This window comes from Sceloporus undulatus, chromosome 6, assembly GCF_019175285.1.
Source record: "Sceloporus undulatus isolate JIND9_A2432 ecotype Alabama chromosome 6, SceUnd_v1.1, whole genome shotgun sequence".
NCBI lineage: Eukaryota > Metazoa > Chordata > Lepidosauria > Squamata > Phrynosomatidae > Sceloporus > Sceloporus undulatus.
Window position 1 is genome coordinate 11,066,417 of NC_056527.1, and position 18,372 is coordinate 11,084,788.

Below are 18,372 nucleotides of genomic sequence, written 5' to 3' on the forward strand. Positions count from 1 at the left end.
TAAAGACCACATCGAGCATAGTACCTGGACAATGCGTCGGACCCGAGACTAATTGGGATAGGCCCATGGCCATCATGGAAGCCATGAACTCCCGAGCTGCACCTATAAGATCTTGTGAGCCGGCCTCGAAAGGGATGTTGAGGTCCCCCAGCACAAGAAGTCTGGGAGACTCCAACACCAGTTCCGAGACCAGCTGTGACAGCTCAGCTAGGGAGTCTGTTAGACCACCGGGTGGACAGTAGACCAACAGGATCCCCAGACTATCCCTAGCCTTCAGGGTCAGGTAAATACACTCACATCAGTTTTCCGAATGGGTTTCCTAGTCAAGGTAAGAGTATTTTTATAGACTATGGCAACCCCTCCCCCCGGCCCACATGCTCTGGTCTGCTCCTTAACGGTATACCCAGCTGGGAGAGCCTGTGCCCACATTGCATTACTCTCGGCCCCCAGCCAGGTCTCTGTAATGCAAGCCAGGTCAGGTTTTTCCTCTATCAGAAGATCTTGTATTATGTGAGTTTTATTCTTAATTGACCTGGCATTGCATAGGAGCAGAGACAGAGTCTGTGGTACGGATGGACTGACCCTCGGTTCTTTTGGGTTAGCAGGGTGGATGGAAGGCAGGATAGGTATTAAACATCAATCATGCCTTCGCTTATATTGTAATTCCACCCTCCTACTGCTATATCTCCCCATGCCCTGCACTATCTCAATTGGAGCTCCAGGAACAGAAAGGGTATCACGACACCCCACCACCCCACCACTTCCTCCATGTAGTGGAGCTGAGCCAGGTGAAAAAGGGTGGGGGGAGAGTGGATTAAAATATCTCATGGCACCCCTGTGACACAGGGTGTCATGGTGCACTATTTAGGAACTGCTAGGTTAAGGCCTTTAGCAAATGATGGTGGTGGTGGTGATGAGGATGAGGATATGTTCTTTAAAAAATATTTTTATGTCACACTTAGTGATGTTTAAGCACTCAGTAAGGAATAAATAGTAGGAATTAGACCGTCATTTCCACTTTATGATAAACCCATACATTTTAAGAACCTGTAATAATTGTCTTCAAATTAATTTGAAATGGGTCATTGCCGTAATGTTTTGCACAGCTTGGGCTGCATTCAGATTTCCTTGAGCCAAAAAAAACTCCAAACATACATGCTATTAAGAAAGGAAGCAGGAGGAAAGACTGAGAGGAGGAGACTGGGTTAAACAGAAGAGATTGGTCTCCCATTAATGTTGAAAAGGGGCAGGTGAGATGAAGGTAAGCTACCGTTGCCTCTGTCAGTGCAAAGAACTAAGAATCTGAGTTAAAATAATAAAAACATGTAGAACTTAGGCACTGCTTGAGAAGCAGCTGGCTAAAGCCGTTTGATCGGCCGTGCGTGTAAACCAGAGCCTGTGTTGTAGCTGGGTGACAAGGAAACTAACATGAAATTCGGGCAGTCAGCTGTAAAGATGGCTGGTTCTCCAGAGCAGACAAAGTGCATCTGATAGACAGTGACCTTGAATGTAATCTGGGATGAAGGGAAGGGGAAAACAGTGAAAGCCCATGCCTGCCAATTTTTCTAGGGAAACCTTCCAGCCTCTCTGCTGGAGCCTGTCAGAAGGTGGGCCCTGGGTGAGCTTTTATAATGTGAGGGAAATTTTAATGTTCTCTTTTGGCATCCTTTATTCTTCCCCCTCCATCTGCTGTATGGATAAATAGCTTCTGGACTCCTTCATTTGCTTTTTGAGGGACAGAGTGATCTATCAGTGTTGAAAAATATTAAAAATGAAGATAGTTCCCCTGGGCCCAAACTTGGAAAAGATTAATTTTGAGGGCACTTGTTGTCAATGTGTGCCTGAAAGTTGTTTCTGACATATGGTGACCCTACGTTGAACCTATCACCGGATTTTCTTGGCAATATTTGTTTAGAGGAAGGTTTACCTTTTCCTCCCTCTGAGAGTGAGAGAGTGAGACTCAGGACCTTATCGCACTCAGAATTTTAAACGTTCTGGGGACTGGAGGAGGACGCTTGTGTGCGCACGTGTTCAGCAGAAAACAGAGTTTACCGCACATGAAGACGTCCTCCGAGAGGCCCCGTTCCATCCCCGGCGCGCACCCATTCGAATCCAGTCCTGATGGGCGTGATTTTTGCCTGACGGATTACCTTCCGTCAGCAAAAAATGGTGCCCGTCAGGACTGGACGCGAATGGGTGCGCGCCGGGGGACGGAACGGGGCCTCTTGGAGGACGTCTTCATGTGTGGTAAACTCCGTTTTCTGCTGAACGTGCATGCACACGAGTGTCCTCCTCCAGTCCCCAGAACGTTTAAAATTCTGAATGCGATAAGGTCCTCACTCAGGGCCACCCAATGGGTTTCCATGATGTATATTGATGGTTGTAGAAAAGACAGAGCCTTCTCAGTGGTTGCCCCAGACTCTTCAACTCCCATCCTAGTGAGGCTAGAATGTCTCCTCCTTTGCTTCCTTCCATTGACAGATGAAGGCTTTTTTTTTATCCGAACAGGCTTTTAGAACTGAAGGTTTTAAAGGAAAGGGCTTTTATGGAAGTGCAGCAGTATTTTAAATTGTCCTGTTTCCAATTACCTTTTATCCTTTCGTTATGTTTAATTATTTAAATATTGTTAGGCGAGTAGATATATGTGATTCATAGTTTTTGAAGGGAAGATAGGAAAGAGGTAAAGAGTAGGTGGAAGAGAAGGAAAGTTAGAGTGAGACAAGAAAAGACAGGAGAAGGAACAAGAATGGCGAAGAAGGGAAAAGATGGGTTACGCAAAAGAAGGTCTAAAGGTGAAAGAAGGTTTTCAGACTTGCAATGATTAGGGGGTAAAGGCAAAAATAGTTTGAAGGTGTAGGTAATGGTATGTATGTAACTGTTTTAAATTTTTCTTTTTCTCTGTGTTTGTTTTGAATGATGTATGTTGTAGTGAAATCCTTTTAATTTATACAAATTTTTTAAAAATAATAATTTAATTCTATTCTAATGTTGATTGTATTATTATCATCTTAATTTGTAAACCATCTTGAGTCCCAGTCTTGGGAAAAAGTTGAGCTATAAATAAAGAAGAAGAGGAAGGAGATTATTTTTATGATGATGATGAATTTTATGAATTGTGTAATTTCATATGATCATTATATGTTTCATATATTTTATATTTATATGGAAGTATATAATCCACCCATTCACATTTTCTTCTTAAAACATTAGATAATTATGTATTAGTGTGTATTATTTTTATAGCCTACTGTTTTAGAATTATTTTAGTGTTAAGTTGTTATTTTATAACTTTGTTGCTTTCTGATTTTAGATTGTACGCTCTAGGCAGGTTTTTATCTTATCTTGTTTAATGACTATGTAAAGCACCGTGTAAAATTTATGGCACTATAGAAATAAACTTTAATAATAATAATAATAATAATAATAATAATAATAATAATCAATGTGGGTCACAAAAATATTTAAATGTAAAAAAATACATACATTTGGAAACTCTTAACAGACTTGCTTTTATGTATGATTCAATCAATACCATCTAAAACAAGCTCATTTAAAATTGATTTGATTTTGTTCTTAACATTTGCAGTGGTCATGAAAAGGCAAGGGAAAGGGTTAGAAACAAGCAAGCTGTATTTCATGAGTTACTTGTGGTTGTGAACTATCCATATAATCATTTAACATTTTTATAGCATCAACAGTGTGCAATACAGAACAGAGAAATGGCACAATACTTCCATTGAGGGTGTACATTTTATGTTGCCATAGAGAGCTTACAGATAACAGGAGAGATATCAGGGTCTGACAGATGTGTAATAGGAATGAAGTAGAGGACAGCAAAACGTTGGCAGAAGTACAAACAAGGTTACACTAAAATGGCTTTTCTTTTATCTATGTTGTTACTGTTGCTCTCTGGAAATTTGACAGCAACAATCCTATACAGCAGAGGTGGAAATCATGCAGATGTTCTTGGACTGACGTTGCCAGCATTCCTCATCTCTGCCTATGTTGGTTAAGGCTGTTGGGGATTGTAGTACACAACATCTGGAACACTGCATGGTTCCTGCCCTTACTGTATAGCTTGGTCATAATCTGTGCACATTTACCTGGGTGCAAGTACCATCAGGGAGATTGCCTGTGAGCAGGTCTGCTTACAATTGCACTGTAACATTCGTTTCACCATCAGGGTAGCTATCTGTAACAGAGGGCAGGAGATACCAATGTGCATAGAAGGTTTCATTTTAGGACTGTAACATTTTATTGATTAAAAAGTTACCTTAATTTGAAAACTTTTTAATTGTTCCTAAGAGAGCAAAAGAGAGTACTGTATTCGTAAAATTTCTAATGGCAGACACTGTCTTATTAGCAGATGCGATGCTATAAGAAATTTATATAGTCTGAAATATTGGTTTCCAACCTTGGACCACCAGTTGTTGTTAGACTACAACTTCCATCATCTGTACTCATGTGGCCTATGGTCATGGATGATGGGGGTTGTTGATCAATAATATCTGGGAACTGATCTAAAAAGAAAAAAGGGTGTTTCAACCTTTGAACCATTTTAGCTTCATGCAGATATAATTGGTAAGTTGATCCCAGGAGTTTTACTCAATTTAATCAGAGGACAACACAGTCTTGTGTGAGTTTCCAGAGAAGTAAATTCTGGTAAATCCACTGAGTTCTCCTGCCAGCGAAGGCTAAAGTCGTAGGCATACTCTCCTGTGAGTATGTTCCATTCACAGAATCATAGAACCTTGGGATTGGAAAGGACCACAAGGGCCATCTAATCCAAGCCCTTGCCATGCAGGAATACACAACTATAGTACTCCTGAGAGATGCCCCCTGGTCTCCATTTAAAGACTTCTGAAACTGAAAAGTCCACCACCATCTGAGGCAATCTTCCACTGTCAAATAGCAGTAAAAACAAATCTTCCTAATGTTCACATGGAATTTCTTTTCTTGTAATTGAAATCCACTGGTTTGTGTGCTAGTTTCTGGAGCAGCTTCTACATGATATCCCTCCAGATAGTTAAAGTCACTTCTCAGGCTTACTCCCCTTCCCCAACATAAATATATCCATCACATTAAGTTGTTCCTCCTAAGGCGTGGTTTCCAGACCTTTGATCATCTTGGTCAACTTTCTGTGGACACATTCCAGCTTGTCAACATCATTCACAAAATGAGGACCAGTATCTGAGTACAAAGAATTGGTTTCTTTAACTAAGTGATAGCTCCTACTTGGCTTTCTCATTTATGTTCAGTTAATCAATTGATTCCCATCCAGAGTCTTAAGCTATAACACTGGGAAAGAGTTTTTCTGTCTGTTTTGCCAAGCTACACACTAAAACCTGCTCAGCTTTGAGCCTGAAACGGATAGTCCTTTCCTACAACTGTTTTCATGCTACATCCTACAAAGAGGCAGACGCATATAACTGGCTGAGATCAATCAGTTGCAGTTCTGGCATCATAACCACCAAGTCACTGGAAGTGCATATCTGTAACTGCTTCGAAAAGGTTAAAGGGGATAACAAAACTCTGCTGGAAAGTTTGGGAGAACGAAAAAGATGGCAGCTGTGTGTGTTTCCGTGTGTGTGATTTTCATGGTTGCCAGACTGTAATAACGGATTTCACAGCAATGAATATTTTGCTGGAGTATAAACTGTCAAGATGATGGGGCATCGAACTGAGTGAGCCGCACATGATCTTGAACGAGGTCGCATTTCACATGATGGGCTGTTGATCTGTCTACAAGCAATCATAACTGAGTGATAATCAACATAAAGATCAAACGGTGAAGTAAGAAACAACTGGCAGGCAGAGGCATAATCAACTACCACATTGTCAGTCTGAACATGGATAAAAATTGATGAATGAATATATATATATATATATATATATATATAGATAGATAGATAGATAGATAGATAGATAGATAGATAGATAGTGTGATCTGATTGGGAAATAGTAGCAATGAAAGAAAACATAATTTATTTCTGTACAAGAGGCACCAGTGAAAGCTCATCTGAAATAGTCTAAATGTTATTGAGTTATGTGATCAAGTGTAGAAAGAAAAAAAGGGAGGTAGTTTAGACAGTTTTTCCATGAAGTAGTGATTCAGTTAATTAAATACATTTCATACTTCTGCTTGTCCTCATCCTTCTTGAAACTCTGGAGATCAGGGTTTGATTTCTCACTCAGCCATGGAAACCCACTGGGTGACACACTCCCAGCCCCCCCAAAAACCCATGATAGGTTCAGCTCAGGATCATCATAAGTCAGAAATGACTTGAAGGCACACAACAACAACAACAACACAACAGTTTCCCTAGTACTCTTAGTTTGCTTGATCCTTTACATTCATATGATGGAGTTCACAATCCATCTTTCAGTAACAGAGGAGACAAAAAGAGTGCCCTTGGATTGGAAGGGAGGTGTTCTCTTTCAATTTGTATAGTGTACATGTGTGACTTTGTTTTAATGGTGCAAAACATACCACATCCAGACACATTAAAACAAAGAGTGCTTAAAGTTATTTCTTGCATAATAAAGCACACAAAACTGTGCTATGCTGGCTTAATGTTCCAATGTAATAAGATGTTCATTGTTTAGGCAAATTACTGCAAATCACCTGTTTATAGAGATCTCCCTGCCCTCCAATTTCACATTAAAAAGGAAAAAAAGAGTAGTGTAGGAAGCTGTACAAAAAAGAAAAAGAAAAGATAATGACCCATAATGTCAGCGAGATTTTAAAAAGATATTGCAGGTGTCTCCAGGAATTAAATGCTCTGTTCATAATGTTCTAAGTAGGCTGTAGCCGATTCTAGTTTTCTTTCTCATACTGATCATCTGGAAGCAGAATAAATTTGATTTCTCCATTCAAGTAGATAAGGCTGCAGGAGCTACCCCAGATCCAGACCCCAAATGTACAAGCACAGTGCACGGGATCAGGACCTTTTCATGGGAGAAATCCATCAGTGATACCTTTTTTTGGCTAATCGAAATTCATAATATACTTGTTGCAAGCTTTCGAAGCTCCATAGGCTTCTTCATACAGTGTTCATGTGGTTTTCATTGGAGAGAACCACATGGCTCTCATATGAAAAGTGATTTCAGTATTGGCTCCCCCCCCCCCCAGCTCTGGGGCTCCCAGGGGTCAAAAAAACATTGCCTCCAAATATCCTCCAGCAGACATGGGGGCATTTTTGCCACACTTTGTCCCCACACTGGACCACCAGGAATTCCAGTCATTCTTTGTTGATGTTGTTGTTGTTGTGTGCCTTCAAGTTGTTTTTGACTTATTGCAACCATAAGATGAACCTGTCATGAGGTTTTCCTGGCAAGTTTCATTAGACAGGGTTTGCCATTGCCATCCTCTGAGGCTGAGAGAGTGTAACTTGCCCAAGGTCATCCAGTGGGTTTACATGGCCGAGCCATGCATTTTGAACCTTGGTCTCCAGAATCATAGTCCAGCATTCAAACCACTACTTCACACTGGCTTTATAAACATGCCTTTCCGGGGCCTTAAGTGGCCCAAGGGGGCCTAAACACACATCAAAATTATTGTGGGTGGAGGGACCCAGATTTTTGTGGGAGGGGTACAGTATCCAGGGGGGCTTATGCAGCTCTCCAGCCTCCCAGAGTTTTTCGTTCCTGGTTTGGGGTGTTGGACTGGGACGTAGGAAAGCCAGCTTCATTTATACAGTTGGTCCTTCATATCCACGGATTCTTTATCCACGGATTCAACCAACCATGGCTTAAAAATATTACACACACACACACACACACACACACACCACAAAACAAACCTCAATTTTGCCACTTTAAATAAGGGATACCATTTTACTTTGCCTTTGTATTAATGGGACTTGAGCATCCATAATTTTTGTTATCATAGGAAATCCTGCAACCAAATCTTAGTGGATACCAAAGGCCCACTGTAGTAGTTGCAGTCTTTAAAATACTATACACACAATACTACCACTGTGGTTAGATATAGAGCAGCTTTGGCAAATTTTAATCAGATAGTATTCATTAGACCCAGCATGCTGTAGTGGTTTGAGCATTGGACTGTGACTCTGGAGAGCGGGTTCAAATCCCCCCATATCCATGGAAATCCACTGAGTGGCCCTAGTTAAATCACACTCTCTCAGCCTCAGAGGAAAGCAGTGGCAAACCCCCTCTGAAGACACTTGCCAAGAAAACTCAGCGATAGGGCCATCATAAGTCAGAAACAACTTGAAGGCAAACAACACCACAACATATTCGTCAGGTCCTGGAGAATCTGCAACTATGATACTCTTATTCTCAGAATTCTTAATGGGAAAGAAGCCACATTGTCTTTGAAAAGAGCATCATTCTGCTTCTGAACCAGGGGAGCCAAGGTATGCTACGATGTTGGGAAAGAATGAAAAATGTGAAGAAAAGGAACTAAGGATCCATGTATTATTCTTCCGTGGCAGTTTTGGGAGTCCTTTGTCCTGTGCTACCTTGCCACAGGCCAGGGTTCTCTGGAGAAAGGATGGTGCAGATGTGGCCTAAGGCCAAATTGCATCTCCAGGATTATAAATAAGGGAGATGAAATATTTTTACTTTATTCTGTTTGTAAAGGCAAACTGGATTGATGAGTCTTTGTAGCTGAATTCTGTTGCTCCTTGCCTTCATGTCCCCTTCTTTCCTGGTTTTTGCTCATTAGCTTGTTTATTTATTTTCAATAATTTCTATCTGCCCTTCCAACATTGTGATACATTCAAGCATGGTTTATTTTCACCTACTTAAATCTTTCTCTGTTCCCCTCTCCTCCCTCTTTCCCCCTTTTCACTCAGCTTAATTCAGTTGCTGCAAGCTGAGTTCAAAGTGCCAAAATTCTTTCAATTCAATTAACCCTGCAAGTGGGAGAGGAAAGGGCAGAATCTTGCCCTTCCCTTTAGGCTCAGGCAAAAGCAAACTGCTGCAGCTCCCCCTAGTTTGTGTGTTCTTCCTCTCTCACAGCATGACCACACTTTGGTATTGTTCAGCTACATGTACCTTTGTTTTTAACTGTGAAATGTTGGAGATCATGCTTTCAGCTCTTCCTAAGGCAGGATTGGGCAAAACGCAACCTGTGGACCACATGAGACTTCTAGGATGTTTTTGGTACCCGTAAGAGTTCCCATTCCTGCACTCCCCCCCAGAACCTAGGACATTTTTTTGCCCCCATGTGCTATTGGCCATTTTGCCACATTCCCCCATCCACACACAACCTTTTTAAACGTCCTGTGGAGGCCTTCCCTTGGGCTATATTATTATTATATAAACAGGAAGGAACTGGACCAGAACAAGGTGATCACTTCCTGGTTGTTGTTTTTAAATCCATCAGTTTTTATTTCTTTATTTAAGATGCTGCCTTTCTCCCAGAGTGGAACCCAAGGAGGCTCATAATAGGAAACCAATTGAAATGCACAGTGCAATTTTACAAACAATGAAAATAGAGAATTCTTTCACTGTTGTAATCCACAGTTGTAATCCAACACTCAAACCACTAAACTACATTGGCTCTCTGCTCCCTATAACTGGCTTTAAAGGAAAGACCATTTAAAAATGATATGGCTTTCAGTGCTGTTTTCTGTTTTGAAACAATATTTTTCTCTCCCTCTCTCCAAAAAAATACTGGGAGAAGGAAGTTGAGAGGCACCTGCAGGGGGTTGGCAACTGTAATATGGCTCTTCAGGTTTTCATCTCCCCCCCATGCCCAGGCATTTGTGCACCCCTGCATTTTCTCACCCTTGTGTTAAGGCATTCTGCCAAAATCTGTCAGTCGGAGTGAATGAAGGCTTAATATTGGGTTTTCCCAATATTAAAGGCCAGCATAATCTAGAAATAAAATCAGGTTGTTCTCATCCACCTGTCATGGGCTTCTTTTCCATCACTCAGAAATGCCTTTCTCAACTAGAATTGCCTCCATTTCCATCACTGTTTATATTCCGTATGAGGCTCTGAGAACTTGCTGGCAAAGTGCTTATTTGTTTTTAATCTGTAAACCAGCTACAAACTCAGCCATCACCGTCTGCTCAAACACCTCGGCCAAATGCTCTTGGTGTGTGCAGCATGGTTTGTTGTGAATACAAATGCTAGGCAAGAGCCACAGAGAACACAAGACTGCACTGGGGCAAGAGTTCGGGTGTCCTGCTGACAATTTGGTATCTTTCTTCCCTGGGACTATTTTTGATCACTTGTAAATTAGCCTCCATTTCAATAAAGAAGAAAAGATGCAGCATGCCGAACAGAGTTGCAGTAATCAAAGATTCCAGTTTCTTTGCAGGCGTACATCACATCCATCATATGTCCTGATTTGGCAGGGACAGTCCTGAATTAATTCTCAGCGTCCCTCCCCCCCTTTTTTATTCAGCTGGTTTTTAAAATGTCCCCATTTCTCTCTTCTCCTACTTTCCCTCTTCATCCCCAGTTTACTTCAATTGGTGTAAACTAAATCCCAAAGTGCAAAAGTAGTATGTACGCATCTCAGTGGTAGATGAGAGAAGGGGGCAGAATCCTGCCTTTCCTGGTATATTCAGACAAAAGCAAGATGCTACAGCCTTTCCTTGCTTGTGTGCTCTTCTTTGTTAATAACTTCTGGCATCTTGAACACATTCCAGTGTTGCTCGGCCACATGTTTCCTGGCTTTCATGCCAGCATTATGTAGTGTTTTGGGTGTTGGGCTTGGACTCTGGAGAACAGAGTTCCAATCCCCACTTGGCCTTGGAAGCACACTGGGTGAGCTTGGGCAAGTCACACTCTCAGTTTCTGAGGAAGGCAAAGGAAAACCCTCTCTTAACAAATCTTGCCAAGAAAACCCTGTGATAGGTCCACCTTAGGGTCACCATATGTTGGAGATGACTTGAAGAGAACCAACAAGAACAACAACACTATACCTTCTGGTGTAAGGGAATCAGGACTTGTAGTATCAAAACACCAGAATGTTGGGCTTAGCAGGCTTTCCTGTTCTTTCACACCTTAGCTACTATCCTCATTGTAGCTAGGTGCCTAGGATAGGATGGAGTGGGGTATTTGTCTAGCATCAACATTGCCATGAGGTATCCTTGTTATAATGCAAAATTCTGGAGGATCCCTTGGTATTGAAATCACAGGTAGAACCAGAGGTTGGAAGAATGGCTCTGAAAAATAATTCATAGGTATTAAGTCATTATTTGGGAAATCTTTGGGAGATTAACATTATTAATTAACATTAATGACTGAAAATGCTTAGCTCACTGAATTAACATTAGTTAAATAGTTATTTAAAATAGTTCTTTCCCAAAAGAGACTATGCATAGAGGATAGTGCAGAGGTTGTTACCATTCATTATTTATTCACTTTAAATGATAAAAAAGAATATAGACACATTGACCATGCCAAGTAATGAACGTACAATGTAGAACAAATACAGCAAAATATAGTTTTTAAAAATGAGATAAAGCAGTAGTTAAAGCAACTTACATGTAATAAAGATTAAAAGAGCAAAACTTTAAGAGCTTTGGAAGAACAAAGGAGTCATTGACAAATGTTATTGGTTCCTTCAGAATTGTTGTTTTCATTTTTAAAGTTTTCCCCCCGGATAAATTACAAACTGATAATATGATTGTTATGTGTACCTGGAAAGCTGCCCATTTGGAGAAAACTTCTAAAAATGAAGGAGAGTCCTAAAAACACAACTTGTTTAATTATATTTTGTCACTGTTCTGCATCCCTTTTCTTCTCATACCCTCTAGTCAACATGTACATTCACCCTTCAAATACCTTGTTTGTTAAAGATTATTAAGGATTGGTGTTTTTATGGAATTGATATGATAATTTCAAATAGAGTTGCTATCCGTCATTGGATTAAAAATGGAGAATTTTTTCTCAGACATTCCACTACCTAATGAATTCCAATGCCCTAAAATAGCTAATTTGTTTAAAGCATAGAAATAGCTTTAGAATTAATCAGGCGGTCCATGAAGTTTAACCATATCAAAGAAAAATATAACTAACTAAGAAAAAAGAAACTGATAAAGCTTTTCCTCCCCAGACTCTGATTAAGACAATCTAGTTCTGCAGAAGACATGCTCCAAGTCACAATGAAAACTGCTACGAATGATTTGCTGACTTTGACATGCAGGCTTGGAGAAGATGGAGAGCAAAATCTGGTTCACCCCTGGGCTTTTCAGATACACAGAGAGAACCTCCTGAGTGCACTGCCAGCTCCCACAATGGTCCAACAACTAATGCACAGTCCCCTGTGCATCCTGCTGTTGCGAGGACCTGCCAAAATGGAGCATTTGTGGCTACAAGCCATGCCAATATTTTTTTTCTGTTCTATCCCAAATGTATGCCGAGTTCATGGATGTGCCACCAGTAGGTGCCAGTAGCCTTCCTTGTCCTGCCCAGCTGTCAGCCCATTGGATCAGCCACATGTCTGGCCACTTGATTGCATGATCAGTTGGCTATCTGTATGGCACATTGGTTTGTCCAGTAACACATTGACACAGCACGATCATGCCTTCCCCCCTGTACATACTTCCTTTCTCTCCTCAAGGTCCCCTGTTGAACTGACCAGTTTGTTATTACTATTTATTGGTTTGTCTTATTAACAATTAATGTGTTAATTGTTAATTAACACATTAGTTAATGTGTTAAGATAACCCCTCTTCCAGCTCTATGAGTCTGTGATTCTAATCCTTTTTCACTAAATTTCCCATCTGTGTGCCATTGTCAGGAAACATTACCCTTCTTGTCTGCATGCACAAAACCATTTCCCATGAGTGCATGAGAGTTTTATCAAGTAGTTCCCTAGAAACCGAAAGTGAGAAAGACAGATGAGACAAGGGATTTCAGGATATCCTCCATATCCACTGGAATAAACAGCTCTTTCACTATAAGTTGGGGCATTTGAGGCATTGTTACAACTGAAAATAGTCTCCTATAAAAATTGGAAACATTATAAAATGAGATACAGTGATGACCTTTATCAGTTCTGATGACAGCTATAAATCAGACTGAAATTCTCATCAGCCTGCTGGACAGAATTCATTACAGACAAAGATTGCTGCGTTATTTTCTGCCTTTGATTGAGGGACGCCCTATTAACATGAATACAGCTTCAATAATATGAATCACACATTTCAAAACACAAATGGAGGCCTATTACTCATTGATCCTTAAGGCGACAATGATTACAGAACTTGGAGACCAGCAAAGCCTTATTGTGTTTTGCTTTGGGTCACAAAGCCGATCAATTTTGGCTTCTTTAAAGCAAGCCAATTTGCTCTTCATTAAATTTCAACCCTTTGCTGATGACGCATATTGACTGTAGCAGCAAAATCTACAGTCCCATCAGATCAATGCTTGTTTACGTTTTCCTCCATGTCTTTTCTTCTTTTTAAGATGATACGAGTTGCATGGTCTGAACATTTTGAGGACAGTGAAATCTATGGGAGATGGTTTAATTATTTCACTCCTAACATGTATAGATCCAACTGCCATGGTGATAAATATGCTACTTGGTTGCTTCTGTGCTTCTAATATGCTTATTCTTATGCTCAGAACACAGAAAAATTACTTAGAGCAGGGTTACAGCTTCCAGAATTCTCCAACCATAACACTTGGCTATTTTGGACTCATAGTCCAAAAAAGTAAATTCTCCAAGTTCTGCTTATATCTTGGAATCTGAATGTTTGGTATATTTTATATATTATCAGGCCCTGCTTCCATTTTGGGTGCAGTTTAATGATGTGTTGATATCTATACTCCCATTTCATTCTGACTGTCGCCTCTTTCTTCATTACAATGATACAGCAGTTTAATGCTACTTTAGCTGCTGTGGCTTTTCCTCAGAACTGAAGAAATCTGTTAAAAGGGCTAAGAGGTCTTGAAAGAGATCTCTCTCTCTATCTCAGAATTACAGCTCTCAGTTTTGTGGGAGGAGGGTTGAGAGCAAAACCAGACTGGTCTGTAGTGTGAATATTTCCTTAACCCTTCACTGAACAAGATGAATCCTGGACAGAAATGCATGTTTACACCTAATTAATAAATATAGAATTTGAATAATTGCATTTACCAAAGTCTTTTCCAGGTATCTTTCATTTTATTTTATTTTCACCATGTACTGGCAGTAAAAGAGCTAGGTAAGATTAGAAATTGGACTTTGAGAGTGACAATTTAGGATTTATTTAAAGTGGACAGTTTAGGATTTATGCTTGTCATTTCTGGTAGGAAAGAAATCTAATAATATGCCCAGCAGTATGGATGCTATGTATGTAATGATGTAAACTCAACCTCCAATTAAAATAAATGAGGTGCTGATAGAGAGAAAGGTCAAACCAACAGCCTGGAGCAAGTCCAGTGTCATCTTAAGGGCATGAACTAAATGTGCAAAATGTATTTTCTCTTTTAATGCATAGCATGATATGAGAAGCTTAAAAGTAGAGATTGTAGAGTGCAAAATAGTGACAGGTGATGGGCATGCTATTTCATAGCTTGCAACTATCCTGATTTGGCAGAGATGGATGGATTGTCCACACAGGCTAAAAGAAATGGCCCTGCCATATTTTGAAACCTACCTGTTCAGAAGACTCACATGGATGAAATGGGAGGAAAACAGTCCCAAGCACCACTCCAGTACTTAACACCAGAGCAAAAAAAACATCCTAGTTTGCTTCTTTCCAAGCAGAAACATGCAAACCTATTGCACTAGTGTGCAGACTGCATGCCAGTGTGGAGCAGGTGCCCTGTGCCAGTCAAGCCACAAACACCATTGTGCACCATCAATTTTTTTTGTCACCCGCCTGGGAATCAATTGCACAAGCACATGAGTGGGCAGTTGCACCATCAAACCATTTGCACACCCCATGGAGTAAACTGATAACAAATCCATTAGGTTACCAACAATACAATGGATTTAATGAAAAATTAACATACTGGCCAGTCCATGGATCATGGAGGGATGGGGTTAAAAAGGTATATGTATTGGGTGCACCATTTTTGTACTATGCCAATGTATCACTGCATGCATTGATGTGCTGTACAGGCACTCAGTCACCTGTACGACTGAGCAGCTGGTCACACAGGGTGACCAATGTGCCGGTGGCTGGGTGGGACAGGGGGCGATTGGCAACTGCTGGTGGAGCATCCATACATTTGCACACATGCATTTGCAAAAAACACGAAAAAATAATGGCGTGGCATGGCTTGTTTTGGTGGGTCCTTCGTTGCAGAGGGAGAGATACAGTGCAGATTGCACATCAGTTGTCAGGCCATTGTGGGGGCTAGCGGTACAGTCAGCCAGCTTTTCCTCTCTCGCTGCTCACAGCCAGCTTCAACCAATCGTCTGTCATCACCCCTTTCAGCTGCTTTAAAAATGTCTCCATTCTCTCTTCTCTCACTTCCCCCCTTTGTCCTTCCATTTACTTCAGTTGCTGAACATCGAGTTTAAAATGAATAAGCAGTTTGCACTCAGTTAACTCTGCTGAGGGGAGGAGGAATGGAGGGGGCAAAGCCTTTCCCTTCTCTGTAGACTCAGGCAAAAGCAGACTGCTGTAGCCTTTCCTTGCTTGTTTGTTCTTTCTCATTTATAACTTTTATCATCTTGGCCACAAGTATTCTTGTTTCCATCTGTGAAATGTTGGAGGTTATGCCCCACACACAACTCAGTTGGCTTCATGTCTATAGGAAGATTTGAACTCAATTTCTTCAGCTTGAATCAAGCAATATAGCCATTATACCATGGTTAGAGGAATTGTATAGCATCATTCTTATGGCATACAAATCATATAATTAGGTGGCATAAAGTATTCCTTGTTCCATTGGAAAACATTTTTAATATTTGCTTCTTGGGTTCAATATAAACCTTTTTTTTTTAAAGGAAAGCTGAATATGATTCTGTATGTCTTTATACATTGAATGCTTGTCAAATGAAACTTTAATATGAATGTGCACTAATTTTATCATTAATTTTTAATTTTTGATTTAAACATAGATAGACCCAGGTTTAAATCCTCACTGGATGATACTGGACTCCAAAGATATTTCTGTAAAATATTTTCACACCATAGATTTTGATTCAGGGTAGTGTGATTGATGGTTTCTTCATAAAACGCACACACACATAAAATGTCCACACAGATAATTAACTTTTAAACACCATCTTATTTATACCTTACCTTATTGGCTCTCTAAGGATTTGTTACTTGATGGCAGTGAATAATGTGGATTTAGCTGTCTCTTAACACATAGGCAGGTACTTATTTTATTACAAAATAAGTAAGTTCAAAGGGAAGTCAGGCTGGCTCTTTCCCTTCTGAACTCTGTCAGGCAGCTAAACTTTCAGTTGGCCTGTTTTTTAAATTAGAGGTGACAGTTCTTGATGTTTTAATGATCTACTGTTTTAAATTAATTTTGAGGGAAGATTTTAGTCTGTTCCAAGCATTTTGATGCATGTATTTATGTTGCAAATGTTTTCATTCATAATACATAGCATTAGGGGCTCTAATGAATTGAGAGGCAATCCACAAATGTTTGAAAGAAAGAAATGAAATGAAGTGGCTTGATTAAGGCCTGATTTAAAAAAAATTCCAAGTCCTTCAAGAGAAAACTGCAATCTAAATTAGTAATTACTAGGAAATGTAGCTGGCATGGCTTGGTTTGATATTGTTGATGCTGTTTATGATTTGGATGAAATGAAATTTGGAGTGGTCACACCTACAGTCCTTAGAATTTGTTTCATACCATGTTCCATAAAAAATGGACTCCAAATAGTAATTTTAAGGAGACAGACTTTCAGTCTGAAACATTCATGAACATTTTCAGGATGTCAGCCTACATGTAAATATCAAGTGTAGTTAAAATCACGTCATAGAATCTGAAAGTGTTGGAGAGGTACCTGTGGCAGTTGATAGACTGGATCCATGTTCATACAGCAGTATTCATTGTGGTCCTAATATAGCATATCTGGCAACTTTGTGATTAAACAAATGGATTTGTTCAGCATGATAGACAATCAGAGAAACATTGGGACGCACAGCCTTGGAGAGTGGTGGAATCTCCATCTTTGGGGATTTTCCAACCTGGATGGATGCGTGTTCCTGCATGGCAGAATGACATTGGACTGGATGGCCCCTGTGGGCTCTTCCAACCCTATGATTCTGTTATATTAATTTATAGTATAGTATAATATTAACTCTGGAATAAAGACCATGGTTTCATATAGAATTGTGCAAACTCTTAAATAAAGTTCAAAAATAAATGTTTCAATCCACAGGGAGTTGTTATGTATTTTAAATGAGAATTGCTATTTCTCAATGCTTCCAGGAGCTGCAATTCACCTATTGCTAATGAACAATTATTATTTTTCCTAGGGGAGAGTGTAGGGGAGCACAAAAATTGGGTGTAGAGCTTCAGGAGTGTTGTTACCACCTGACAGTCCAATTTGTTTGCTTATTGAATTTATAACCTGACTTTCTCCTATGATGCTATTCATTTTGACTACTCTGGCTGGAGGTAACTCTCCAAAGTCTTTAGGAGGTGTTTCTCTGGTTTGTTTAAATGGGATGCCAGGGACTGAACTGAAGGCTGTTTCTTTGCAAAATACATCCTCCACCTCTGAGCTGTTGTCTCATCAATGACAAAACCTCTTTGGAGGTTTTTAAACTGAGGCTGGATAACCTAGACTAGATAAGGACTTTGGTGTTTTTCATGTCATTAGAACATGTAACTTCACTCTGGATTTTAGCCAAATCTTTAGGGAGCTATACAAGGTGTTGAATCCATTTGGGGGATGGCATTCATCACCTTGGATAGCTCTTTTTAAAGTCTGGACTATAACCCAGAGTTGATTTACTGCCCTACTGACATGGAAAATCAGATGCCAAAGGCTTCCATTGGCCAATTTTCCTTATCCACACTATATAAGTTAGTGTTTTTGATAAGTATTTACATGGTTGTTTTGTTCTTTGCTCCTCTTTCAGATACAGAATTCATTTACAGAAACAGAAATGGCTCTGTGATAGTGCACAACGTTGAAACAAATGACTCAACTGTGTTAATAGAGAACAAAATCATTGTAAGTACCTTTTTTAAAAAATAAAAATTGAGAGTATAATTTCACAGTTGTTTTGGCTCTTGAACCATAAAGAAGGTTGCTTTAAAGTACTCCTTGTGCCTGAAGAAGTGGAAATATAGTTTTAAAAGAACATCCTAGCCTAAATTATAGTAGATAATGCTAAAAACAGACCTTTCAATTGGTCTGGAGTTCTGGTTCCATAGTATGCCTGGTCATAATAAGGAGAGGGCAGCTAGGATTTTCTGGCGCTTGGAAAAGTATTCATGCTTACTGTAGGATTTTTGAAGTTGTAGAATTAAAAATAG

At 39.9% G+C, this 18,372-nt stretch overlaps 1 protein-coding gene across 4 annotated transcripts in view; it reads left to right on the forward strand.

Moving 5' to 3' along the window:
* DPP6 (dipeptidyl peptidase like 6) overlaps positions 1-18,372 on the forward strand; it is a 652,679-nt gene that overhangs the window by 463,494 nt on the left and 170,813 nt on the right. For all 4 annotated transcript variants that reach the window (XM_042475464.1, XM_042475462.1, XM_042475463.1 and 1 more), the window contains exon 4: positions 17,973-18,067. In XM_042475464.1, the coding sequence (XP_042331398.1) occupies positions 17,973-18,067 (95 nt within the window). The remainder of the gene's footprint in view (positions 1-17,972; positions 18,068-18,372) is intronic.